At 40.6% G+C, this 27,462-nt stretch overlaps 1 protein-coding gene across 1 annotated transcript; it reads right to left on the bottom strand.

Moving 5' to 3' along the window:
• Positions 1 to 4,542: 4,542 nt before the first annotated feature.
• NIPSNAP2 (nipsnap homolog 2) lies at positions 4,543 to 24,763 on the bottom strand. Its single transcript, XM_029945712.1, has 11 exons — positions 24,750 to 24,763; positions 24,303 to 24,442; positions 24,175 to 24,220; positions 20,677 to 20,771; positions 20,276 to 20,346; positions 19,340 to 19,480; positions 18,427 to 18,458; positions 11,206 to 11,300; positions 9,082 to 9,197; positions 7,054 to 7,137; positions 4,543 to 5,687 (listed from the first exon to the last, which is right to left on the bottom strand). The coding sequence occupies exons 1-11, from the start codon at positions 24,761 to 24,763 to the stop codon at positions 5,652 to 5,654; spliced, it is 870 nt and encodes a 289-aa protein (XP_029801572.1). The 3' UTR covers positions 4,543 to 5,651.
• Between the last annotated feature and the right edge of the window lie 2,699 nt (positions 24,764 to 27,462).

Here is a 27,462-nt window from a genome sequence, read left to right as displayed (position 1 = left end):
ACTTGCATCAAAAATAGTATGAATTAAGACACTGCCTGCTTTCTGAGAGTCCCAGGTACTTTGTTTCTTTTTTAAAAATGTTTAGTTTTGAGAGGGAGAGGGAGAGAGAAAGATAATGTGAACGCAGGGGAAGGGCAGAGAGAGAGGGAGACAGAGAATCCCAAGCAAGCTTTGTGTTTTCTAAAAGAGAACGTCATTTTTGCACATTCAGTGCAGAGCGTGATCCAGGGCTCGAACCCATGAACCACGAGATCATGACCTGAGCGGAAGTTGATGCTCAACCGACGGAGCCACCCAGGCATCCTGCCTCATGTGTTTTCTAACTGAAACTGACATTCTCCATACTTCCTCTTTTCCTCCCTTCCCTTTCTCCCTCTCTCCATTTCTTCCCCCCTTCTATCCATTCATCAAGCATGTTATTGAACATCTACTTATGTCCCAGCCAGAAACTGAAGGCATAAATTTAATAAATAGAATTCAGGACTGAAGAAAAGACTCTTTCACAGGCAGCCGTGAGAATAAGGGGAAAAGAAGTAGGTTCTGTCAGGTGCTGGTTTGGAGGAGAGAAAAGTGTGGGTCTGAGAAGGCTTTTAAAAAAGATGATGGGGCACGTGGGTGGCTCAGTTGGTTGAGCGTCCAATTCTTGATTTCAGCTCAGGTCACGATCCCAGTGGCATGGGATTGAGCCCCGCCTCAGGCTCTGCACTGAGCAGGGAATCTGCTTAGGATTCTCTCTTTCTCCCTCTCTCTCTGCCCCTTTCCCCTGCTTGTGCTCGCTCGCTCTCTCTCTCTCTTTCTCTCAAAAAGAAAAAAAATTTTTTTAAGGAGTAGGGATGATATCGCATGAATGAGAATTAAAAATGAATTGGCTGGTGCAAGTAATATATACCAGATCTACACCCAACACATGGAAAATGAATTTGTAAGTTTCAGATATTACCAGTGAGAATTCGTAGTGAGACAAAATAATATAATCTGTTCTTCTATGGAGGTTAAGTAAAAGGATTTGACAAACTGGGCTGGAGTTGGTAAAGTGATTATTTCGTAGATTAATATAATGATAGACGGTTCTTGTACGTCATCAAGTGACCACCATGTTGCTCAATTCGTGGTCAGATTTCAGACCTCATCTAACCTGGCCTCATGGCAGCATGTGACACAGGTGACCTCATCCTTGATAGACTTTGTTCGTCTGGCTTTCATGACGTTAACATGAACATGAGTTTCTTCCTGTTTCCCTGGTGGTTCTTCACTCTCTCTTCCTGGTTCCTCCTTACCTTGGCCCTCTTCATCTACATTCACTCCCCATATGACTTATTATTTTTTTATTTTGGTGGTAAATTTCTCCTTATTTTTTATATAATTTATTGTCAAATTAGCTAACAGACAGTGTATACAGTGTGCTCTTGGTTTTGGGGGTAGATCCCTGTGGTTCATTGCTTACAGCACAACGTGCTCATCCCAACAAGTGCCCTCTTCAATGCCCATCACCCATTTCCCCCTTTCCTCATTCCCTCTCCCATCAACCCTCAGTTTGTTCTCTGTATTCAAGAGTCTCAGACAATTCACAAATGCGTATCTGCGGCCAGGGCGCTCTCCTGGACGGCAGATTCAAATACGCACATACCTGTCTCGTATTTCCACCTGGGTATCTGCAGAGACATCTCAAACTCAATATGAGCAAAACGCTTCCTGATCGTCACTTCTCCGGATCTCTTGCACCTACTTCACCTACAGCCTTCCCCATTCTTCCAGCTGTGGAGGCCAAAAACTTGGGTTGCTTTTGGTTTTTCTCTTTTCATTCACACTCCATGGTAAATCATCTTGGCTCTGCCATCAAGATCTATTCAGAATCTCACCATTTCCCTACTTCCACGGCTACCCCTAGTCCAAGCCACCATTTAAAATATAAGTCAGGGGGCACCTGGGTGGCTCAGTCGGTTAAGTGTCCGGCTTCGGCGCAGGTCATGATCTTACAGTTCATGGGTTCGAGCCCCATGTCAGGCTCTGTGTTGCCAGCTAGCTCAGAGCCTGGAGCCTGCTACAGATTCTATGTCTCCCTCTCTCTCTGACCCTCCCCTCCTCTTTCTCCCTCTCTCAAAAATCAATAAAAAACATTAAAAAATTAAAAAAAAATATGTCAGATCATGTCCCTCCTCTGCTCAAAACCTTCCAGTGGATCCCATCTCAGACTAAAAGCCAAGGTCCTTCCATTGGCCCCTGACATCCTACTGATCCAGCCCCATGACCTCTGACTTCTCCCACCAAGCCCTCCCTCTCCTCTGTTCTGGTCAGTCTGTGCTGCTCTGATGCGTGCCAGGCATGACCCCGCCTTAGGGTCTCTGCTGTAGCCATTTCCTCAGCCTGGTGGGATCCCCTCCCAGACACTGGCTAACTTCGTCACTTCTTTTTTGCTTAAATCTCAGCTTTTCAGCAAGGCCAGCTCTGACCAGACATATTTAATACTGCAGACTGCCCCTCTGCCCACCGTCAGATTCCTATCTCCATTACCCCATTCTTCCTTCCCCTCCTCTAGCATTTATCAACTTCTACCATATCCTGTAAGCTACAGTAGTTTGTTTTAATTCCCAGACTCTTCCTTGGACCATAAGCTTCACAAGGGGAGGGATCATGTTTCATTTTACTTCAGATGTCTGGTGCTTGGCACATATAACAGAAACTCACTATTTGTTGAAGTGACTGGAGACTATAGCCTAGGGTGAGGCAGGCTGCCTTGTGAAACCTCATGGCTTAATCAGGACAGAAACTCCTTGTCGTAGAGTAGGGTGTATTCTGAAAGAGCTCCATTTTAGTTCTTTGCTCTGTGCTTCTGAACAGAAAGCTCCTGTAAGAAAGCAACACAAGGGTCACCTGGGTGGCTTAGTCAGTTAAGCCTCTGACACTTGATTTCAGCTCAGGTCATGGTCTCATGGTTTTGGGGCTTCGAGCCCTGAATCGGGCTCTATGTTGACAGCATGGAGCCTGCTTGGGATTCTCTCTCCCTTCCTCTCTGCCCCTTCCCCTCCACACACGTGTGCTTTCTCTCTCTCAAAATAAAAAGAAAGCAGTGCAAAAAGAGAAAAAGGGTTTCTTGCACATTGTTTGGCATCTGGACATTCTGGTGCCGAAGGGCCCCTGGATGGGGAATTGGGTGGATGAGGCTATTCGGGGACCCTTATCAAACTCATCTGACCACTGTGAGCTCAGTTGTGATGGTTGATCTTGTGTCAACTTGACTGGCTTAAGGGATATCCAGGTAGCTGTAAAACATTACTTCTGGGTGTGTCTGAGGGTGTTTTTGGAAGATTAGCATTTGATTCAACAGATTCAACAGAATGAATAAAAAGACCCATCTTCATTAATGTATGTGGGCATCATTCATCATTTTGGGGGCCCAAATGGAACAAGGCAAAGGGCTGTTCACTCTCTGCTTGAGCTGAGATGTTCACCTTCTGCTCTCAGATACTGGAGCTCCTGGTTCTTGGGCCTCTGACCCTGGACTGGAAGCTAAACCATCAGCTCTCCTGATTCTCAGACCTTTGGACTTTGACAGAATTATACCCCTGGTTTTCTTGGTTCTCTAGCTGGTGGATGGCAAACTGTGGGACTTCTTGGCCTCCATAATCACAGCAGCCAATTCCTAGAAGTCTCTTCTTATGTATGTCTGTATCTAGATCTCCTATTCGTTCTGTTTCTCTGGAGAACCCTAATAACCCCAGTACGTGATAGAATTCCTGACTTCTGCATGGTTCACTTTAAGTCCACACAATTTGCTAGTGAAAATTTTCTGTTCCAGCAATTTTTTTCCAGTTCGGAATAGCTAGAACACTTTTACTAGTGATACTAATTCTACCGCTTTTCTTTATATAGTTTAGAAAGCATTTCATATAAATAGTTCACATCCTATAAACATGCTCTCAACATCTAATCAGAATTGTTAAAATGCAGGGTTTTTTTCAGTTTAAAGTTTATTTTTGAGAAAGAGCAGGATAGGGGCAGAAAGAGAGAGAGGGGGAGAGAGAATCCCAAGCAGGCTCCACACTGTCAACACAGAGCCCGATGTGGGGCTCAATCCCCTGAACCATGAGATCATGACCTGAGCCAAAATCAAGAGTCAGATGCTCAACCGACTGAGCCACCCAAAATGCAGGTTTCCTATGCCAGAGCTCACCATGCCCACTCTCTCCACTGCTTCCTGTGGCACTAAGAAGAGCCAGTCACAAAATTCAGACCTGAAGGGACGTTAAATGGCATCGGGTTCCACCTCCCCGTTTTATAGGTTAATGGAGTAGACACCAAAGAGGGCAGCGCCTGGATTTGGAAGAGCCTGTTCTGCCCGCTGCCCAGGCCCCAAACACCGTGTGCTGGTATGCGAATACCCGTCCCCCGAACACCTTGCTCAATGGCTAGTTAGAAGCTGGTGAGCTTATGTAATATTTTGCTCTGTAGACTCACATATGCCCATTTAGCAGGGACAAGCTATTTCTCAAGAGAGGGTCATTCTTAGCACAAGTTCATAAGAAAAGACTGCAAACACGTTCATATGTGAAAATCAAGAGGGTTTTATTGACTTTTATATGTTCTTGGAGAAAACCACTCACATGTAAAAGTTTGACATTTGATAGGAGATTTATTCACACTTTATTTTACACATAAATTCTTTAATTTGGGGGTTAGACCTGGTTTTTCATTTCAACAGGACTTTCACGATTACAGTCACAAAACTGGCACACTATATTAAAAAACTAAATCAAACAGAACTAGACAAAGTAGGCAGCTTTATTCCAATTTAAATCTCAACATGCACCACCCCTCATACATAATCTTGGAAGTATCTGATGTAAGCTTGCTAAAATATTAAGTACAGAATGTCTGAGGTCACAGGTGATTGTTTACAAAATAAAACCTCTTTTCTTAATTTTGTTATAGAAAAATATTCCAAATAAAAATTAGTGCTATTCAAGGTGTTCATTTCAGAATCACATATGATACACAGGTGTGTTAGTCCCCTCACATGGGGCCGTCACAATACACTAGGGAACAACCGAGTCACTGATTAAAGGTACCTTAGCAGCCACTACCAGCTTAGTAATGACACGTCATTTACTCTGCTGACTGACTAAAAATGAGAGTGAATTAAAACACTTTCCAGTATTGGGCACACTCAGAATTTGTTCCTACTCTGAGACTCAGAAATAACTGCTAGAGCAAAATTTATATTTTTTCCTGATACAAGAAATTTGCCTAAAAATCTGTAATTATAAAACAGATTTGCTTTTTATAAAGAAATTGCTTTTTTTTTTTTTTTTTAAATGGTTAGATTCCTATTTAGAGAGGATTCAAATTTTAATGTGGGCCTTTTTTCCCGGGGAGGGGGGCTGGGGGTATAAGGTATATTTGACAAACACAGAGATGTTTCAAAGAGGACCACGGAGCACTGTTATGATCAAACTATAATCATTTCCTTTCTTGTGATTTTGTAAATTTTAAAGAAAAGAGGTGTCTCATAAGCTATATACAGCAGTTTACACTTCAGTGTTTTTCACTTGATATACAGTTAAAGTTAATTTATGACAAGTATTTGTCCCAGAACTTTATTAGGCACATCTAAAGTCTGCAGCTTTATTGGAGGGGTGAGGTCTTCAGTGGGATCATGATTCTTGATTCCATTTCCTGAATAAGTGGGACTGAAAACAAGGACTGAGATTACTGAGCTGGTTCTTTTCTAAACAGATTATGGTAAAGACACATTAACAAATACAGAGCCGAGAACGTGCAGAAGACATGCTGCTGAAGTCGGAATACAGGAAAACACAGGCCTGATCTCAGGGCCAGAAATGTACACGCTAGTGGTAGGTCGGTTAACATCGTAGGAGACGTCATTAGAGTTACAGTAGATTCTGTCTGGAGATGCGTTTCGTTTGTAGGAAATTAGGAAAGTCCATGTTTAAAAAAATGGTTCTTTTCTCTAAAGGCTGAGAACTTTGAACTAAAATAAAGTTATAGAAAAATCAAAGAATACTGCATTTGACTGTATCCTGTGTAAAGGAAAAGATACACGGTATTTCAAAACCCATGACTGCTGAATAAAATAGGCCTCTGGAAACTAATGAAAGTGTAATAACAGGCAACAAAGTCACAGGCAATTATATGGCGTTTTGAACTAAAACACAAGATAATACTTATTTTCTAGAACAAAGTACTCTTTGATTTTAATAGTAAATGAGCTTAAATATACCTGAAATGCAACATGATTGGTACTTATAACCTGTGTCAGTATTGCTGGGTTGTATTCAGCCCAACTGTTCTTCTAAAAATCAAACAACCAGGATTGCATGGTATACAAGTACATTGTTATACATGCACATGCATACACATGTACATAAAGTCAAAATGTCCCAATTAATTTTCAAAATTACTTTTTAGTTGCTGTATTAAATTATACTGTTTTGGGGAACAGATAATTTTGAGGAGAAAGGGAGAGCTGAGGAAAAAAGTTGAATAAGAAATACTCAGAAAATATCGAAAAGTATAAAAAAAAGGTAATGATGCAAAGTGTACAACATGCAAGGGTCTGAAGCTGTACCAGACAACATACATAGTTTTTGTTTTTAAGATTTGTTTTTTACGTCCAATGTGCGGCTCAAACTCATGACCCTGAGGATCAAGAGTCACATGCTTCACTGACTGAGCCAGCAAGCCTCCCCTCAAAACACACTGGAAAGAATGAAAATTCCTCATTGAAAAGAAGTCATGCAACTATTAAAGAAATACCTGACTAATCTCCGTCCCCCCAAACTCATGATTCGCCATCCTAGAGCAACATACTATTTAAAAAAAAACGTACAAGGGGCACCTGGCTGGCTCAGTCAGAAGAGCATGCAATAATGTGAGCTCAGAGTTCTGACCTCCAGGCCCACGTTGGGTATAGAGATTACTTCAAAATAAATAAATACGTTTTTTTTAAAAAAGTACTATCTTAGCTTTAGGGTGAAAGAACATACAACAGTAAGATGAGAAGAATGACAAGTTTTAAGTCTATGAAAATGTTACCTGTGTAATACACCAATTCTTCCCAGCCGTGTTTATGCCATGCTGCATTCCGTATGTCTTCCCTGGTCTGAAGATCCTTGTAAGCTGAAGAATAACCACACAGAGAATGCAAGACTTAATCCACACACTGCCCTGCATTCCAGTAGTTACGTCCAACAAGTACTGATTCAGCGGCTCAGCTAGTTTTTTCAAAGCAACTACTGAGGAAATTTAGTACTAAGCTAGGGTAACTGTGAGCTGGTTATTCTTTAAAAAAAAAAAAAGTGTATTTGTTTCAGAGAGAGAGAGACAGTGCGAGCTGGGGAGAGGCAGAGAGACAGGGAGACACAGAATCCAAAGCAGCCTCTAGGCTCCGAGCTGTCAGCACAGAGCCCCATGCGGGGCTCAAACCCACAGATCGTGAGTCCCTGACCTGAGCCAAAGTGGGACACTTAACCGACTGAGCCACCCAGGCGCCCCTGGGTGCCTTAGTTTCTAATTCCTTCCAACTACTCACCAGGGAAATGCCTTTTGACAGGGGGTCAGTCAAGACTAAAAGGACAAGAATCAGGGCTTCTAGTCTCTCTATTCTGGGACACACCCCCTGTTCTCCACAGGACTTCTTTCTCCTTATGAGGAGACCTACTCTTCTAGCAATTTAACCACCCAAAGATAAGATTTCCCTCAACTAGTAAGGGAGTATAAATTTAGTACGTAAAATTTGACGATGCTGAAAAATAGAAGGAAAAGAAATCTTTTACCTCTCATCAACGATAGCAAAATAAGTTAGCATTTATATGATAAATAGCAGCATTCCAATTGAGGTCAGGTGCATGGCTAGTGTCGTGAGTCCCTTTCAAGAAACACAGGATGGTGAGGGCTGTGCTCTTTTTTTTCTTTTCAGCTTTTAATTTTCTTAAAAAAATTTTTTTATTCAGTAAAATATGCATAGCAAAATTTAACTTTTGACCATTTTTAAATGCACCATTAGGTGAATAAGTACATTCACAATCATCCTACTTTCATTATTATCCATCTCTGAAACTTTTTCATCATCCCAAATTAAGCGTCTGTATCCAGTGAACACTAACTCCCATTCTCCCCACCCGGCAGCCCCTGGTAGCCTCTGCTCTGCATTCTGTTTCTATGAATTTGCCTATGCTAGGCCCCGCATGTAAGTGGAATCTAATGTTTTCAAGGTTCATCTGTTATAGCATATATTGACATTTCGTTCCTTTTTATGGAAACAATGTTCTACTATATATACACAACACATTTTGTTTATCTGTTCATCCATCAGTGGACATTTGGGTTAGAGGCTTTTAAAGGTGGGAAGCACTCGGCATGTTCACATTACTGGTCGGGGGGGAGCCCACAGATGGGTGGTAGTGGAACAGGTGGATGGAGGCCTCAAGGAAGGTGATGAAGGAATGGCATCGAGTGCGAGGGGGAAAGGAAGAGGTGCTGTGTTGTCGAAAGATCTGCTTTGAAGCCAGACATGCCCAAGTCTGAGCCGGCTTCAGTCACTGAGGATTGCAGGTGATTGATTTATCATCTGAGTCACAGGCACCTCACTGTGGTTTGTGGTTGTGAGGATTAAAGAGAATGATGCATAAAATAGCCAACACACTGGCGGTGCTTGATATAGGTGGTTCTCTAAAAATGTGGAAAAGTGAGGGTAAGTTTTTGGGATGGGCACGTGAGAATTCATCTCTGCATATGTCAGTGCTTTTTCCTATAAAGTAGGGCAGGGGACATTTGGGACACTGACGGGGACAACGAAGGTAGAGAAAAGTATGGCTTAGGAAATGACACATGCTGCAACCTGGCGGCTCGGAGCACCATACTGTTCTAGCTTCTGCGTCTCCGCGTGGAGGCGCATCTTGGCGAATGCACCTGCTGCTGTGAAGCCTGCAGTCCTCCCCACGGGACAGAGTTAAGGGCCCGTGCTCCCCGCAGCTTCTGTCAGCGCTCTGCCACTTACAGCCCCCGGTGCCTGTCTGCTCCTTCACCCGGGAGTCCCTATCCAGACACACTGGAAAGCCTGACCTGAGTGGAGTGTGTACCCGGCCTGACCTCTGCCGGAGAGTCACAGCACACGGCAGCCCTGCCCATCACGTCCCTGGGCTCCGGGGCAGAGGGCGTCGGGGAAGGTGCGCGGGAGCCTAGCCCGAGAAAAAGGGGAGGGAAGAGGTCTGACTTTTCAGTTTATATTCTCCAGACAGACCACATTATTATTAAAAATAAAAATAAAAATAAAAACTACTTTACCCCTTCTTTCAACCCATAAAGGTTAAATTATGTTTAGCATAATCTCTAAAGGCAGGGACAGATGTTTTGATGGTCTGTTTCCATATCTATTATATTTGACAACTCTGATATTTATGAAGTTAAATCCCAGTTAGCTACGGAACTAAGCTCCCTAGGACAATGCTGCACCCGATGCTCTGGGGAGCAGCTATTATTTGGTGTAGGGTTTTTTGTTAAGTTTTTTAATGTTTTATTTATTTTTGAAAGAGAGAGAGAGACAGCGTGAGTAGGGGATGGTGAGAGAGAGAGACACACACACAATCTGAAGCAGGCTCCAGGCTCTGAGCTAGCTGTCAGCACAGAGCCCGACATGGGGCTCGAACCCATGAACCGTGAAATCATGACCTGAGCCAAAGCCGGACGCTCAACCGACTGAGCCACCCAGGCGCCTGATGGTGTAGGGTTTTCAACTGCTTACTTGCCAGCGAGGCCCAGTGTGTGCAGCTGAGGTGAGCATCTGGTGGAAGCAGTGACTGGTGGGGGTGCGGATGGGGGTCTCCTTTCCAGACCCTGACTCTTTGGGGGAACGGGGGGCTCTAGGAGCACAGTGCAAAAACTATTTCTCTTGCTTCAAGTTATCCACTTCAGACGGAGGTCCCCAGCAGTTCTCTTACCAGTTAGCCAGTCTGTACTATTTGTCGTTTTCGGACCACTTTTTATAAACTCCCATGTCTCCATCACCGTTCTAGCCCTTCCTGTTTGACTCTACCTGCAACCTATTTAGATCCTAAAGTCTAGCTCATCTTTACCTTTTACTGAATTTCCTCAAATACACGTAGGTTTCTATCCCTTTAAGTGCTGGGAATGCCCCGAACACAACGGTTACGGAACACACAATGCCTCCTGCCATATCCCTCACCAGACCAGTCACTTACCTTCGTAAGCCGGCCATGCTAACACGGCAGCCTCACAGAGGGACCCAGCGGTCAAATGAATCCCTCAGTTAATTAATATGGTCTGGAAATGAGTTATGCTTTTCAGGTTTTAAATTTAATAAACAGGGGCGCCTGGGGGCTCAGTTGGTTGAGTGATGGACTTCGGCTCAGGTCATGATCTCACAGTCAATGGGTCTGAGCCCCACGTTGGGCTTGCTGCCGTCAGTGCAGAGCCTGCTTCAGATTCTCTGTCCCCTTCTCTCTGCCTTTCCCTGGCTCCCATTCTCTTTCTCAAAATAAACATTTGAAAAAACCCCACAAAAACGTCAATAAATATACACAGACGTGCCCAGAACGCACCAAGCTATTACTTAGACCTAGTTCCCATTCTTAGCGGGGAGACACACACAAATAGCAACGATGTGACGACCTGCATGACCCTGGGCTCTGGGGGTTCAAGAGAAGAGGGACGTTCATGGCGGGGGCTGGAGGGGGCGAAGGGGCACACCTGAGTCAGGCCCTGAGATACTCAAGGTGGTACCAAACACAAACAAAAGCGGGCAGGGGTGGAAGAGGTGAGAAGCGGAGGGCCTCGGGACAATGTCATCGGACATGGGCAGGCAGTGAACGAGTGTGTGGGGAGGCGTCTCTGGATAAAACGCAGGAGTGTTTCTGAGGAGCCATGGAAGTGTCTAGAAAGGGACCCTCTCCCACGGCTGCCTGTTCCTTTCACCACTGTTCCTGCTCCCACGTCAGCCGCTGGTGTGCCACAAATCTACGGGCCTGTCACTGCTGACCTCTTTCCTTCTAGATGGTTCACTGCTGACCTCTTTTCCTGTAGATAGCCCAGCACTTACTTTCCATCTATGATGTCTGGATTTGCTACGGTGTTTAAAGTTATGGACGTGAGATGTGGTGTATTGCCTAGGTTATTTGGTAATGAACCTTGAAATCCCAGTAACACAAAAATGAAGGGAAAAATACATACCCCAAAGATGATGCACCATATATAGCTGCCCAATCTGAGAGAAAAATCCTCCGACTGCTTCATTACCGTCCTGTCTGAAGCGAATTGCACGAGCCCTGTAAGGGACAATGACAGCGTCCAGATACTGAGTTAGGGACATTAAAAAGAATCAGATTTTTTCCACCTTCAGAGCAAGCTGTTCAATATGAAGACTTTTTTTTTCCACTACCAAAGGCAATCAAGTGTTATTTTAATGTATAACCTTAATAAGATGTAAATATCCTTGTCTGTAGCTAGAAGAGTCATTTTTAGGGCACGTGGACAGTAATGACTAAACAAAACCAGCGTTTCATTCAGAATACATGATTGCACTCCTGATTCTTGACATAAAGTCAAGAAAATTGGCAGCGGATAGGACCTGTCAACTTAAACAGAACTGCTTCTCCGAGAACCTGTTGAGACAAAGTGAGGAAAACCTGGATATTAGAACACCTAAGATGCCTGGAATTACTGCATCTAAAGGAGACGGGCCACCCATGGAAAGTGGGGTTTAGGACAGAAGAGATGGGGCCACACCCTCAAAGCAGCTGCAGACCATGAACTCTGGAGAACATGGATGCGCAGCTCCTTGGCTATACACCATCACCATCAAAATGGGAGCTGCCTCATGGTATTGTGAGGTAGCCACGCTCGCCCAATCACTGCGCTGGGCACCTGAAACTGATTTAACATGTGTGTCAATTACACTTCAATAAAAAATGACAGAAAAAAGATCCTGCCTCTTGTTTTGTTGTTGTGTTTTTTCTTACCAGAAAGAACCACCAGTAAAATGAGTACCAAATGCACTCCTATGTGTGGAAGAAAGTGTGTATATATATGTATGTGTCTGTGTATAACGTGAAATTGTGATTAAATTGACTAAACATTTTCATTTGTCTTAAACATTCCTTTTAAAAATTTCCTACTGCAAAAGGGATCAGTTCCTTGGGCACCTTCTTTCATATTTGTACCAACTACTTTATGTTTATATTTAGTGATGCATCTAAAATCCTAAAACTATTTTTAGAAAGTGTATATGTTTTCCAAAAGCAGTTTTCTAGAATCAAACCTGAAAATGAAACAAGTGGCTTGAATGATACAGGGAGGTCACCCAGAAAAGCATGGCTGGAGACTCCCCACCACAGATTACCCAGTAAATTTACATCAACGCTGTCCCAGGCTTTGGCCTAAAAGTCTGTCATGTCAGGGTGCCCGAGCTCACAGGGCTTGGGAAGACAGATTCCTTAGAATTAATTTAGAAGAGTTGGGGGCTTATGAACAAAGATACCAATCTACTAACATCTACCATGAGACAGAACTCTTGAGGGACAAGATATCTGAGTTGGCTTGACCAGCACATTCTTGTCCTGGGGGTAAACTTCATAGCAAGTGAATCAGGACATCAAGGAAGCAGCAGGGGGCAGGGTCAGAGCAGGGACAGCCGCAGTGGGGGGTGATAAAGCCTCTTCAAGATCAATGTGTACATCTCCGCTCTCATCCCCATCAGCTCAACTCTAAGGGTGACGCAAGCTTTCAGGTTCTTTCGTGCTGAAGGAGGGGTCTCTCGCCATTTCTCTCATGGGCTACCCCTAAATGATATTAAATTCTTTAACCTTTATATTTAGAATTAAGTGATTGATATCTTCACAAAAATTACAAATCTGATTGGTAAATTATTGAAATTAAGCAAATCACTTTAACGTGCATTCTAACTTAGAGTTGGGGGAAAACTGTCTTTCATTGATAGTGATAAATATTCAGGATCATTCATTCCATTATGAATTTTTCTAATTCAGTTACAGTAGGCAAAGAAAACATACTTGCCTTAGCCTGGTAATAATCAGAAGCATGTACTGGAGAGATCACCATCTTAAATAGTTACCTATGTGCCAAAATATAAATTGAATGCTGAGCTGGATTTATAAATAATTTTTTAAATAACTGAAGAATAAACCTCAGTACTTCCTTGTGAAGTCCACGGTGGACAAGTCTTTTTTTTTTTTTTAAGTTTGTTTGTTTGTTAGTTTAGAGAGCAGAGGGCATGGGTGGAGAAGGGGTGGGGGGAGATAGAGAGTCCCAAGCAGGCTCTGCACTGTCAGCGGAGTTGAACAGCTGTGGGGTTCAAATCCACAGACCAGGAGATCATGACCTGAGCTGAAAATAAGGGTTAGATGCTCAACTGAGGCACCGAGGTGCCCCATGGTGGTTAAGTCTTAATTAGTAACCTGCAAAAATAGAAGTAACAAATGATCCTATTCTGCAGGCAACTAAATTATTACATTTATGAGGCCCCTCCCTAAAAAAGGTCCCTTAATAAAATGGTGCCTATAGGTACTTGTATAACAGTATACAATTAAATATGTATTCCTTAGTTTTTGAATTAAAAAAAATTCTAACTTGTATTACGTAGCCTTTGATGACCCAAGAAGAGAAAATTTATTAGAAATATGAATCATGGGGGCACCTGCTGGTTAGGTGGAACGTGTGACTCTTGATCTCTGGGATGTGGGTTCAAGCCCCATGTTGGGTATACAGATTACTTAAAAATAAAATCTTAAAAAAAAATCACAGAACCATTTTATGGACCTAGATCTTAGAAATTATGTAGTTCAAAGCAAGAAATTTCAAAACTGAAAAAAAGGAAAACACACATAAGTAAGAAAGTAAGGTTCTCATTTAAATATAAGGAAACCAAAGAGTTAATATCTGACCAGCGGTCAATAACCAACCTCTTCTTATATCCCTCCCAATTACTGAAGCTTTATTCTTCTATTTTTCCTCACAATAGTCAGATTTTCAAAAACTACATAATGGTAATGAACATGCTTCTTGTGTTTCACCATTAAGTTTAATGTAGCTGTTAAGATAAAGGAAATGGACAGTGCTCGTTTAGACCAGGGCTAGTAACGTAGGCCCTCTGACTAAATTCCCTGCTCTGCTGGTTTTGATGGCCCAGAACCTCAGAATGATTTCTACATTTTTAAATGCTCAAAAAACTTCACCAAAAGAGTATTTCATGACATATGAAAATCATCCCATTCAAATTTCAGCATCCATAAATAAAGTTTTGTTGGAACACAGCCAGGCTCACCCATTTACAAACAGGTCACGGCTGCTTTCACAATAAAAAAAAGCAAAGTTAAATAATCATTATGGACCCAGAACAATCCAGACAGCCTAAACTACTTTAATTTTGTGTGTTTTATTTTTATTTTTGAGAGAGAGCATGAGTGGGGAAGGGGCAGAGAGAGAGGGAGACACAGAATCCATGAAGCAGGCTCTATGCTCCAAGCTGTCAGCAGAGAGCCCAACGCAGGGCTCGAACCCATAAACCACGAGATCATGACCTGAACTGACGTCAGATGCTTAACTGACTGAACCACCCAGATGCCCCAAATCCTAAAAATATTATCTGTTCCTTTACAGAAAAGTTTGCCATCCTCTGATTTAAATAAAGTTTTCTCTATTCCCAATTTTTAAACTGTTTCTAGTAAAATAAAACTGGTATTGAATCTTTTAAAGTGACTTCTGAACATGTATTAAGATGATTTTTAAATTGCCTTTTAAATTATTATTTTAAACGCTCTGGCCACCTAGATTTTTAAAACATCAATACTTTACATTTTCTCGTGTTTCTCTCAGACCTTTTCAAAAAGGATCACCGCAGAAACAGGTGAACTCCCTTTGCATCCCCATCCCCAGCTATCTTCCCCGATGAGTTACATTTTGGAAGCAGTTACCTTTTGAAGACATGTCTTCCTGTCCATGGTTTTCTATTTCTATTTCATATGTATGTATTCACGAACAACAGTTACATCTTTTTATATAACTCTTGTTATACACAACTTGTTTATAGACCTCTCCTGTTACATCATTTAAAAATTTACCAAGAGGACACCTGGGTGGCTCAGTGGGTTCGGCATCCAACTTCAGCTCAGGTCATGATCTCATGGTTTGTGAGTTCAAGCCCTGTATCCGGCTCTGTGCTGACAGCTCAGAACCTAGAGTCTGCTTTGGATCCTGTGTCTCCCTCTCTCTGCCTCTCCCCCATTTGCACTCTGTCTCTCTCAAAAATAAATAGACATTAAAAAAATTTTAAACATTAAAATAAATTTTACCTAAAAGATACCATGTTGTAGACACTAGCTCTTTCTCCTCAACATGGAGGGGGAAGGTTTCATTACTTAATCCATATGCAGATCTGTTTTACTTTAACTACCATATAAGATTCTATTGCAGAGGTGCGCCTGGGTGGCTCAGTTGGTTAAGCGTCCACCTTTGGCTTAGATCATGATCTCTCAGTTCATGGATCTGAGCCCCGCGTCGGGCTGTGCTGACAGCTCAGAGCCCAGAGCCTGCTTCAGATTCTGTCTCCTCCTCTCTCTGCCCCCCCCTTGCTCGTGTTCTGTCTCTTTCTCTCTCAAAAATAAACATTAAAAACAACAAAGGAAGATTCTACTCCATGAATATATGTAATATTCCCTTCAGGCACATAATTGTTTAAAAGTTTGCCAACTGACCTTTCTTCTTCTTATGTAACCACTACTTTCTGCCATGCGTTCAGCATCTACCAACCAGCCCAGATGTGCCAGGTCTTGTAGACGGAGTTGTGGAACTAGAAACTGGAGACTCCACTGGGGTGACAAGTGCTCTAACAGAGGCCTGGAAGCCAGGTGCTTGGGGTGCAGAAGCCACACACATAGTACAGCCTCCACTGTGTTATATTTATCAATTTCCTTTTTTTGAATTATTCTTGGTGCATGGTATAAATTCTCTTTGGTGAGGTGTGTGTGTCATTAGCAGCTTTACTGAAGTATATTTTACATATTGTAAAGGTCACTTAGGTGTACACACTATTTTGTTTTGGGAGATTTACAGACTTGTGCAATCATCACAATTCAGTTGTGCTAAAAGATCTGTTGTGCTCACCTACAATCATTCTCTTCCCACCCCTGGCTCTATTCAAATCCCTTGTCCACTGAAAAAACTTTTTATAAATTTATTTTATGATTATTATTTATTTTTTATTGGGGTACAAAACACATAACATTAAACTTATCTTAGCCATTTCACAGTGCAATAGTGTCATGAACACTCACATTGTTGTGCAAGAGATCTCCCGAACTTTTTCATCTTGTAAAATTGAAACTCAATACTCACTAAATACCAAGCCCCCTCCACCTGGACCCTGGCAACTATTCATTTTCCATTACTGTGATTCTGACTACTTTAGAGACATATTTGTGCAATCATATACTATTTGTCCTTTTATGACTAGCTTATTTTAATGTCCTCAAGGGTCATCCATATTGCAGCATATGGCAGAATTTCCTTCTTTGAAAGGCTGCATGATATTCCCTTATATGTATATGTCACATTTTCTTTATCTACTCATCTGCTGATGGATATCTGGGTTGCTTCCACCTCTGGGCTACTGTGCCTAATGCTGCGATGAAAATGAATGTGAAAATATCTCTGAGATGCTGCTTTGAAATTTTTTTTATTATAAACTCAGAAATAGGATTGCTGAATCATATGGTAATTCTATTTTTAATGTTTTGAGAAACCTCTGTATTGTTTTCCACAATGGCTGCAACATTTTACATTCCTACCAACATTGCACAAAGGTTCCAATTTCTCTATATCTTCACCACACTTTGTTACTTTCTGTTCTCTTGATAGTGGCCATCATAAAGGCTGTGAGGTAATACCTCATTTAAGGTTTACAATGATATCTCATTGTAGTTTTGATTTTCATTGCTCTTATGATTAATGATGCTGAACATCGTTTCATATGCTTTTCGGCTGTTTGTATATCTGTGAAGAATTGTCTATTCAAATCCTTTGTTCATTTTTTTTAACTGGGTTATTTGTCTTATTATTGAGCTGTAGGACTTCTTTAAATATGCTGGATACAAGTTTTTATCATATATGATTTATAAAATTTTCTCCCAGTCTCTGACTTGCCTTTTAATTTTGTAAAGGATGCCCTTTGAATTATAGAAGTTTTTAATTTTGATGAATTATAATCTATCATTTTCTTTGATGGATTGTGATTTTGATGCTACATGCTTAACCTAGGTCACAAAGATTTTCCCCTAGGTTTTCTTCTAAAACCTTTATGTTATGGTTAATTTTGTGTATAATGTGCAGCAGGGGTCTAAATTCATCCTTTTGCAAAGATATCCAGTTGTCTCAGTGCCCTTTGTTGAAAAGACTATCTATCCCCATTACACTGACTCGGTGAGTGTGTTGAAAACCAATCGGTCATATGTGTGAGTTTATTTCTGGACTTGCACTTCTGTTCCACTGGTCTGTATATACCTGTTCTTATACCAGTACCACACTGTCTTGATCACTGTAGCTCTGTAGTCAGTTTTGAAATTGAGAAGTGTGAGTCCTCCAACTTTGTTTTTCTTTTTCAAGGCTGTTTAGCTATTTTGGGTCCTTTGCATTTCTGAAGCCTGCAGGGATTTTGATTGGGATTGTGGTGAACCTATAGATCAGCTTGGGGAAAAGCTGGTATTCTACTACTTAAATGAAGAAAAACACCAAGCAACTGTGTCATTGTGGTGCTGTTTATATGACAAAACATTTCAAAACAAGGTAATATCCAAGAAGATGAATGCAACGTAATGCAACATTGGGTTTTATTAAAAAATAGGGATGCCTGGGTGGCTCAGTTGGTTAAGTGTCTGACTTTGGCTTAGGTCATAACCTCACAGTTTGTGAGTTCAAGCCCCATGTGGGGCTCTGTGCTGACAGCTCAGAGCCTAGAGCCTGCTTCAGATTCTGTGTCCTCCCTCTCTCTCTGCCCCATACCCACTCATGCTCTGTCACTCTCTCTCTATCAAACATAAACAAACATTAAAAAAATACAGTGCTTATTTCTTAGAGAAATATTTATGGATGAAGCGACATGTTGTTTGGGTTTACTTTCAAATAACTCTCTGGGCTGGGAGAGTTAGACCTAAGCAAGACCGACCATGTGTTGGTAACTATTGAAACTAAGTAATGGGAATGGAAGGTGGGGAATCCATGGTATTATTCTCTCTAGTTCTGTGTACTGGAAAAATTCTATAATAGAAACATCAAACAAAACATAATCTGGCTTTATCCCCAGATTTTATTCCTGAATAAGCACTACGGCCTGAAATTATCTATTAATAAGATTACAAAGTCACCATTTGGTAATATACTCACCAGTAATTGCCCCATTCAATCATAGTTCCTGGCTGAAAAGAGATTTGGATTTTGGTCTGTTAGTTCTTCTGTGAAGAAATACGGAAACAGCAGTATAAAAAATATCAAATGACAAACTAACTTAATAATGAATTTTTAATAATGTGAAGTGTAATAAATAAAAAACGTAACAAAATATAATACTATTCACTGTGCACATATCTATCCCATAGCGGGAGTCCTGTTCTATTCTATTCTGTACAAGACGGCAGTATTTATAGAAAGTCATTCAATTATGGTTATCAAAACCATAGTTGAGCCCATCCTCCAGATGTACTGAAATCATGATTAAGTTGTTGGTACCCATTCAGACTTTATTGTGAAATAAAAAAAATTCAATTTAAGCAAATTTAATAAGGACATCACTATTTTTCCCCCAGTACAATGGTGAGTATTGGACTACTAAGACCTACTGATATGTACTCCTTTTAACAACGTTGCTATGTTGCTATCTGGGGCTTGCTTTCTAGTAGTCTAGTGGGGAAACATCAAGAAAGTTTTATAAAATATTCTTCCCTTTGACTCTTATGGAGCCATCTAACTTATTCAGCAGTCTCATTTTTATTATATAGAGAACTAATTGGTTTTAGTTCAATTACAATAGATGCTATGTATTAGAGCTAGTCCTGCATTTTAGGTCTTTCCTCTTAAATATAGCAAGGTTCCTCCTATGTAGGAGATTATAAAAAACAAAACAACTTAGCAAAAGAGAAGGCATGAGAGAGAAGATAGAAAAAAAAAAAAGAGAGAAAGACTGGATGGGGGAGAAAATAAGCCAATCAAAATATTAAGTCCACTTGTGTGGTGGGCACCCGGCTGCCAGCGTTGCCTCACAGACGCGTGAGAGGACAGCTGGCTGTAGGTCCAGACTTACTCGGAGCTGGTAAGATCGGAGTTCATATATATTCGGTCCTGACCGTGGGACAGGCTCATTCCAGAAACTGAACTCCAACAACAGCTGATTCTTCCTAGAGAGAAGCATGTTGCTTCTCGCCTTGCGGAATTCCACAAATGCCTTTGAGGGAAAAAACATGCTCATGATATCTTCTAGTGTTTACATATAAACCCGTGTTAGTATTATTTATGTTCCTCTTATAATGGAATATTATTATGAACAGGGTCCCAGGTGACCCAAGATGGCCCCAGTTTATATCTCATTGAATAACTAAAGCATTCACCTTCACTCTCAAAAATGTCCAGGTTTAGACACCAAACTACATGGCCATCTTAATGACTTAAGTGACAATATTAATTACGTAAATAGCAATTTAATCTCCTACCTTTTTAAATGTCCTCCTAACAGTATCTGACAGCATATTAACAAAAGGTGACACACAGACTACAAAACACCAGAGAGTCCAGAAGCCACTTAAATTTGGTCAGGGAATCTACACCAAAGGTTTTCCTTCCTAATCATGGACAACTGTTAAAATTCTCTTCCGTGACCTGCACCTACTCCTGAAGGGAGTAGGGAGGAGAGGAAGTCAGCCCAAACGAACAACTGTGTGGTTGGCAGTTCCTGGAGCAGGTGTGTTTTAGGTAATCCAGGCCTCACTGTGTCTACTGTGTGGACTTACTGGCATCCAAGTCCCCGTTTCTCAGTTTCAAAGTACAACTGACTTTTATAATAAGAACTGGTATCCTAACAGTATTACAACAGGTTAATTATGTTTCAACAGAACTCCAAGAACCCAACTAGTAAAACTTTTATTAATGTTAAAAAAAATGGTGACAGAAGAGTCATTTAATTCTGTGCTATCATTCATTGTATCATTAGTCTGAATAAGTAAACATTTTCCAAAATCATTACCTGATTTTCTCTGAGTTTATTCATGACCTCTGTGAGGGCTGGATAGCCTCCTTCGTACCTCCAGAGGTGGACTGAAATATAGTTTGAAAGATAACATACATTTAGAGTTTTACGATACTCCTACCTTGAAAATATTTTATATGCACATAACATTAACAAGGTACAAAACTGTAATGTGCCATGTGTTGGCCTATGAGTACACAATAAAGTTTCAATATAGATTTAAATGCTAATAAAAAAGGAGTTTTTATAAACAATTACTGGAGAAACTACTTTAGTCATAAAACTAGACTGACACTTGGAAAGCTTTGATTTTAAAAACCAACATTACATTTAATATTAAATCGTTAACAGTAAAGGTTAGGGAATAAGTGTTTATTCCAAAGACTTCTGCTTCCTACCAGCTTGATCTTGCTCGCCATACCACGTGTTCCAAGTCCCCACCAAAGTACAAGGGTAATGCTTATCTTCGTGAATCTTTGGCAACACCTCTTGACTTAAAGAGAAGAAATAGCAACACTAATTAAACAACTGACAAGATTATACCAGATGGACAACACATGATCAGCAATAGGAAAAAGGCCATCTACTCTGTTCCGACAACTGACCTCAGCATATTTATGATTGAATAATATGCAGAATTAACCTTTTAGCTGAATTCTATTTCACTCTAATGTCCCACTTATTGGAAGGTTAGGTTTCTGTTACCCAGCTACCTACAACAGTTGTAAACAACTCAGGTACAGTGATCAAAATGGATAAAGAAGAGCCAAAGGTCCCAGGACCCCAGGAACTACATGGGTTTACTATTTGTTATTTCAGAGAAAGAAAAAAAAAAGTACCTAGGGATGATGAAGTTTCTAAAAGCTACGTTCTGTTGATTCCCAAGTCGGGAAGGAGAGAAACAGGAACAGAAGAAAAAGAGCACGGAAGAAATAAGAGAAGAAAGGAATGTTTAAGACAGGGGAGGCAACAGAAGCAGCATAAGGAGGCAGAGGCAGCAGGGGCAGAGAACAAGTTGGCCGTAAGAAAGGAGGAAGAGGACAGAGCTGGAATACGTTCTGGAAGCAACCCAGCTCTAACTGTTTCAGAGGACATCAACACGGCAGAACAATCCAGATTAAAGACACAACATGGAGCATAAGTTGGTTCTATTCAATCCCACCAGCTGAGGGGATTTAGGGAGTAGCACATAACCCCATGCTGAACACCCCTCCGCAGTTCACTGCCAGGGATTGCACAGCAGAGGCAAAGCCGTGACGGGTCACGGCAGTATACGAATTTAACAGAGGTGTGAGCACTTGGTTCCACTGAAACCTTCCTGTAGTTCAGGTTCGAATGTACAGGGAGAGGCGTAACTGTGCCTTACCGAAAGAAAAGCTAAAATCTGCACACTTTTTGATAGAAAAGTCATGATGAAAAAGTAGAATAGAGATTCAACAATAAATGCAAAAGGATGTCAAGGGTCAGAAATGGAACCTGTTCAAACTATTTGCTGACTCTGAGTGATATTAAGTTATTGATCACCACCAGATGATAGGGTACCAGAACTGAGTACAGTTAACCGAGAAAAGCTCAGAAAGGTCTTATATTTAACTAAATGAAAACTCATATATTTTTATGACTCAGTACAATAACCATACCATGTGTATTCTTTGAAATGCCACCCTTTGGGGCACCTGGGTGGCTCAGGCGGTTAAGCATCTGACTTCAGTTCAGGTCATGATCTCGTGCTTCACGGGTTCGAGCCCAGCATCAGGCTCTGTGCTGACAGCTCAGAGCCTGGAGCCTGCTTTGGATTCTATCTTCCTCCCTCTCTGCCCCTCCCTGTTTTCTCTCTCTCTCTCTCTCTCTCTCAAAAAACTAAAACATTAAAAAAAAGTTAAAAAAAAAAGCCACCCTTCAAAAAATACATATGGTGTGATCATTGTAGAGGGTCAAAAATACTTTGTTTAGGGGCGCCTGAGTGGCTCCGTTGGTTAAGCATTCAACTTTGGCTCAGGTCATCATTCCATGGTTTGTGAGTTCAAGGCCCACATCAGGCTCTCTGCTGTCAGCACGGAGCCTGCTTTGGATCCTGTCCCCCTTGCTCTGCCCCTCCCCTGCTTGTGCTGTTTCTCATAAAAATAAATAAACTTAAGGGAAAAAAGACCTTTTAGAAATAATACAGAGCTGATGAAAATCAGGAGTGGGGAAACATGGATTATGTGAAGTTACTGGAAATGGGTTTCCTTTTTGTCACATGACATGAGCAGGATGTAAACAACCCCAATTTGGAGCCAGTGCAGAAGAAGAAAATCTGGACAGATGACCAGGTGGGATCCAGAAAGGGGCCGGGGCCGGACAATGAGACCTAGGTTTTTTACCAATACACAATCATATCCTCTTTGTTGGGAGCTCCAAAGCAGCCTTTGGAAGCCCTGGTCTTACATGAATGAAAGATGTAGGCAGGTAGTACTTGTACTCAGAAATGGATGGGTTGGGCAGAACCTCAGCATTGGGGCCTCGAAAACCAGGCAGGAGTTAAGTCTTTATGTACTGGAAACAGGGAGCTGCTCTAAGTTTCAGAGAGAAGAAAAAAACATGATGAAGGAGAAAGCAGAACTCAGGTAGATCAATTTGACAAACTTCTGAGTTATGGATTGGGTGTAGAGTAAGGTACAGGTACCACTTTGAGGCTAGGAAGGCAGTCAGTAAGGAGGCTACTTAGAAATAGGACTCAACAAGTGAGATGGAGATGAGAAAGGAAATGAAATAGAACCAAAAATGCATGTCAAATGAAGAATGCAGTTCTTAGCAACCAATAGCAAATAACTAAGGAAAAGGATAAATAAAACTGTGGTGAGTGACACATGTTGGAATTGGAAAAGCTAGGTGATTCTACATGTTGAGTTTGAAGGGAGAGGATGAGATCCAATAGATTTATGAATACACAGGAGATGAAAATCTGAGACAGGAGATGAAATGATACAAACAGGACAGAAAGATAATCCAGGGACACATTAGTATACACAAGAAATTTCATTTTATGAGAAAAGATTTAGAAATAAGCATCTGTTTTATTTTAGAACTTTTATTTTTTAATAAAGAGAACTATGCTGAGGTGATTAAGAAACTCTATGGTAATATTATATTTCATGAATCGCCTCCCAAAATAAAACAACAAAAGATTTTTGTATATGAAAATTATGCTGATTCTGGGGACAAAAACATTTGTTTTCTCATGAAAGTAGCAGATATAAAAGGTAAAAATATGCTTTTTAATTATATTTTCTCACAATTGATCATAAAATACAATGTTGGCTTAATTAAGAACAAATGCACTTAATTCTCTCTTTGGTCTTAAAGTTTACAAACTCTGTTAGAGCATATGCATCTCACGTCATGTGAGAATCTGCTGAAGGGACTTGAATCCTGGCGAGTGGAAGACTTGAGAAGAGTTGGCAGCTGTATTCAAATATATCCAGGGCTTTCATGTGGCAGTTTTACTTAGGAGTAAAACTGGAAACAACAGAGATCAAAGAGACATGAATTCTGATTCCTAATATTCAAAGCTGGCCAGAGATGGAATGCCGTTAAACACACGCAGTCAGGAAGGTCTGCAGAAAGGACTCAAGCACGATGAGTAGATGGACTAGGTGCCCTTACAAGGTTCTTTCCAATCTTAAGAATCTAGAACATTCTAATGTCTGAGAGCTAATATGATGAGTCAGTCATATGAGTCCTTAAAATCAAAATGCCCTTGGCAATCCCATGCAGAGCTCAATTTATAAGCCTCTGAACATTCAGCTTCAAGAAGAGGGATCAAAGATCTCACTCCACTATCAAGTGTTAGCTGAACCAACAAATATTAAAATTGTTATTTTTTCCCCAAGTAAAGGATAGTTTGGTATACACACCAAATTTTGTTGTATGCTTCTAGGCATTCCGGTTTAACATTGTGAACTGAAACAAAAGAAAATTCAACGATAAACTTACGAACAAAGGGAAAAAAGTCAACTATGAAGGTAGCAAGCCCATCACTCACACTGTAATTTGTATAGACTGCTTGTTTCCTTTTTGGCTAGGAGATTAGAGTGAGCATCTTTTCTTGGATCAACTTTCCGAACAAATAAGGATTTTAACCAGCTGTCTTCTCGAGGTCTACTATTGGAGGACGTAAATCTCCTACGGAACAAGAAATATAAAAATTTTAGTCTCATCAGTGGTAGAGATTTCAACATTTTCAGGTAATGTCACATATTACATTGTTTTTATAAAATCAATCCATCCAGCAAACATGCCTTGCACTGTTATAGAACCTGGAGCATGACAAAATATTCACTCTCAAATACAGTAGCATGAAATCTAAACAGCAGGAGCAAAGTGTAAAAGATACAACTTGTGGTTCTCCGAAGAGAGGTGTATAGTTGACAAATAATGTTGCCTTAGTTTCAGGTGTACAACATAGTCATGTGACAATTCTGTAAGTTACCGAGTGCTCACCATGTTAAGTATAGTTACCACCATCTGTCACCATACAATGTTACGACAATATTATTGACTATATTTCGTATGCTGTACTTTTCATCTCTATGATTTATTTATTTTATAACTGGGAGTTTGTACCTCTTAATCTGCCCTCCCCCAACCTCCCTGCTGGCAACCATCAGTTTGTTCTCTGTATTTAAGAGTTAGTTTGGAGAGCCTGGGTGGCTTGGTCGGAGGAGAGTGTGACTCTTGATCTTGGGTTGTGGGTTCAAGCCCCACATTGGGTGTAGAGATTACTTAAATCAATGAAACTTAAAAAAAAGTTTGCTTCTTTGCTCATTTGTTTTTTTTTCAGATTCCACCTATAAGTAAAATTGTATGGTGTTTGTCTTTCTCTGACTTACTTCACTTAGCACAGCTCTCCAGGCCCAACCATGTCGCAAATGGCAAGATCTCATTCATCTTTTTTCTGTTTGTTTATTTTTGAGAGAGAGAGAGAGAGAGAGAGAGAGAGAGAGAGAGAGAGAGAGTGCACGCACGCATGCGCACAGGCAAGGGAGCAGCAGAAAGAGAGGGAGACAGAATCCAAAGCAGGCTCAAAGCTGTCAGTGCAGAGCCTGATGTGGGGCTTGAACCCACAAACTGTGAGATCATGACCTGACTCAAAGTCAGATGCTTAACCCACTGAGCCACCCAAGCACCCATGATCTCATTATTTTTTATGGCTGAGTAATTTTCCATTATACACACACACACACACACACACACACATGCATGCGCGCGCCTATCCATTCATCTTTTGATAAACATTTGGGTTGCTTCCATATCTTGGTTATGGTAAATAAAGCTGCAATAAACATATGGATGCACATATCTTTTTAAATTAATATTTTATTTTCTTTGGGTAAATATCCAGTAGTGGTATTTCTTTTCTTTTTTCCCGTATTCTTTATGCTGTACCTTTCATCCTTGTGACTTGAATAGGTCCATAACTGGAAACCTTATACCTCTTATTTCCCTTGGCATTTCTATTTTTAGTTTTTTTGAGGAACCTCCATACAGTTTTCCACAATGGCTGCACCGGTTTTCATTCCCACTAATCCACATGAGGGTTCTCTTTTCTCCACATCCTTGCCAACACTTGTCATTTCTTATCTTTTTGATACTAGCCATTCTGACAGGTGTGAGGTGGTATCTTATTGTGGTTTTGATTTGCATTTCCCTAATGATTAGTGATGTTGAGCATCTTTTCACAGAGGGTTCACACATTTATCTTTGTTATTTCTGCTATGTGTTTTTCCCTCTTCCAAAGCAATTTCTGGCATAGAAAAAAAAAACACCGTAAACTAGAGTAGTCAAGTTCACAGAGAAAGAAAGTAGCATAGTGGGTGCTAGGGACGAGGTGAGAGGAGGGTGGGGAGTTATTGTTTAACCGGCTCAGAGTTTGGGAAGATGAAAGAGTTCTGGAGATGGATGGTGGTCATGGTTGCACAACAGTGTGAATTTACTTAATGCTACTACTGAACTGACACTTGCATATGATTAAAATGACAAGTTTTATATTATACGTACTTTACCACAATAAATAGCAGGAATATATACCGGGAAAATGAAAGAAATTCTGTCTTTAAAAAAATTACTCTACCCCTAAATTAACCTTAGAATCAAGTTTAACTTTCATAAAAACCAAGAATACAAATTTCATTGACACATAATTTGCTAATTTTCATCTTATAACTGAATTTCTACTAAACATGCTGTCAGAAAGGATAAACTTGAAGTCACAAACTAGTGCATATTTAACTTCCAAATGCTTGCTAGTGGAATTACAAATCTCCCTAGAGGGCAGTGTAGCATCATTATCTGTATCAAAATTAATCTGCGTAGGTCTTTCAGCCCAATAACTGTACTAGTTACTATGTCCTTCAGGCAGCTATATTTAGACAACTGCACAAAGGTGAATGCACAAGAATATTTATCAGTGCCTTGTTTCTAGTTTTTTTTTTTTTCCTGGTATAGGCAATTTAGATATCCATTAACAGGGACTGGTCAGATAAACTTGGAATATCCCAAATCAGAACAGAATGCAATCATTAAGAAGAATGCAGTAGATCTACACGCACCGATATATTGGTATTTCTGGAATAAATAATGTGGAAAAAGCAGGTACAGAGCAGTACTATAAACACACACACACAAAATGAACTGTTAATAATGGTGACATCTGGGGAATGTGCCTGGGCATGGGGTGGGAGTAGAATTTTTCATTTCGTTGTATAACCTTCTGGGCTATTTGAGAATTTTCCATAGACATATAAATTATTTTTATACTTAAAAAATAGCACTTAAAAATATCTAAAAGTGCATGTTTGGAGAGTCTTTTATAGAAAAGGTATATAGGTATATATAACCTGAAAACATGATTTAAAAAATTAGAGCCTGGTTGAATAAAATATCTAAGAATAAATTTAACTAAGGACATGAAAGACCTGCACTTGAAAACTAGAGGACAAACTGAATATAACAAACTGATCAAACAAACCAAATATAACACAAATAAATGGAAAGGGAGTTCATGCTCACAGACTGGAAGAATCAATGTTATTAAAATGTCCATACTCCCCAAAGCAATCTACAGATTCAGTGCAATCGCTACCAAAATACCAATGGCATTTGTCACAGAACCAGAACAGATAACCATCCTAAAATCTGTATGG

This window comes from Suricata suricatta, chromosome 8 (genome assembly GCF_006229205.1).
Source record: "Suricata suricatta isolate VVHF042 chromosome 8, meerkat_22Aug2017_6uvM2_HiC, whole genome shotgun sequence".
In the NCBI taxonomy this organism is placed as follows: domain Eukaryota; kingdom Metazoa; phylum Chordata; class Mammalia; order Carnivora; family Herpestidae; genus Suricata; species Suricata suricatta.
The sequence above is the reverse complement of the archived record's forward strand: the minus strand, read 5'-3'. Positions and strand labels throughout refer to the sequence as shown.

Coding starts and splice junctions, on each gene's coding strand:
- NIPSNAP2 (XM_029945712.1), bottom strand. Junction 9,198..11,205: donor TATGGTGCATCATCTTTGGG/GTATGTATTTTT, acceptor TTCTCGGGCTAG/GCTCCCGCGCACCTTCCCCG. Junction 7,138..9,081: donor CGGGTACACACTCCACTCAG/GTCAGGCTTTCC, acceptor GTTATTCTTCAG/CTTACAAGGATCTTCAGACC.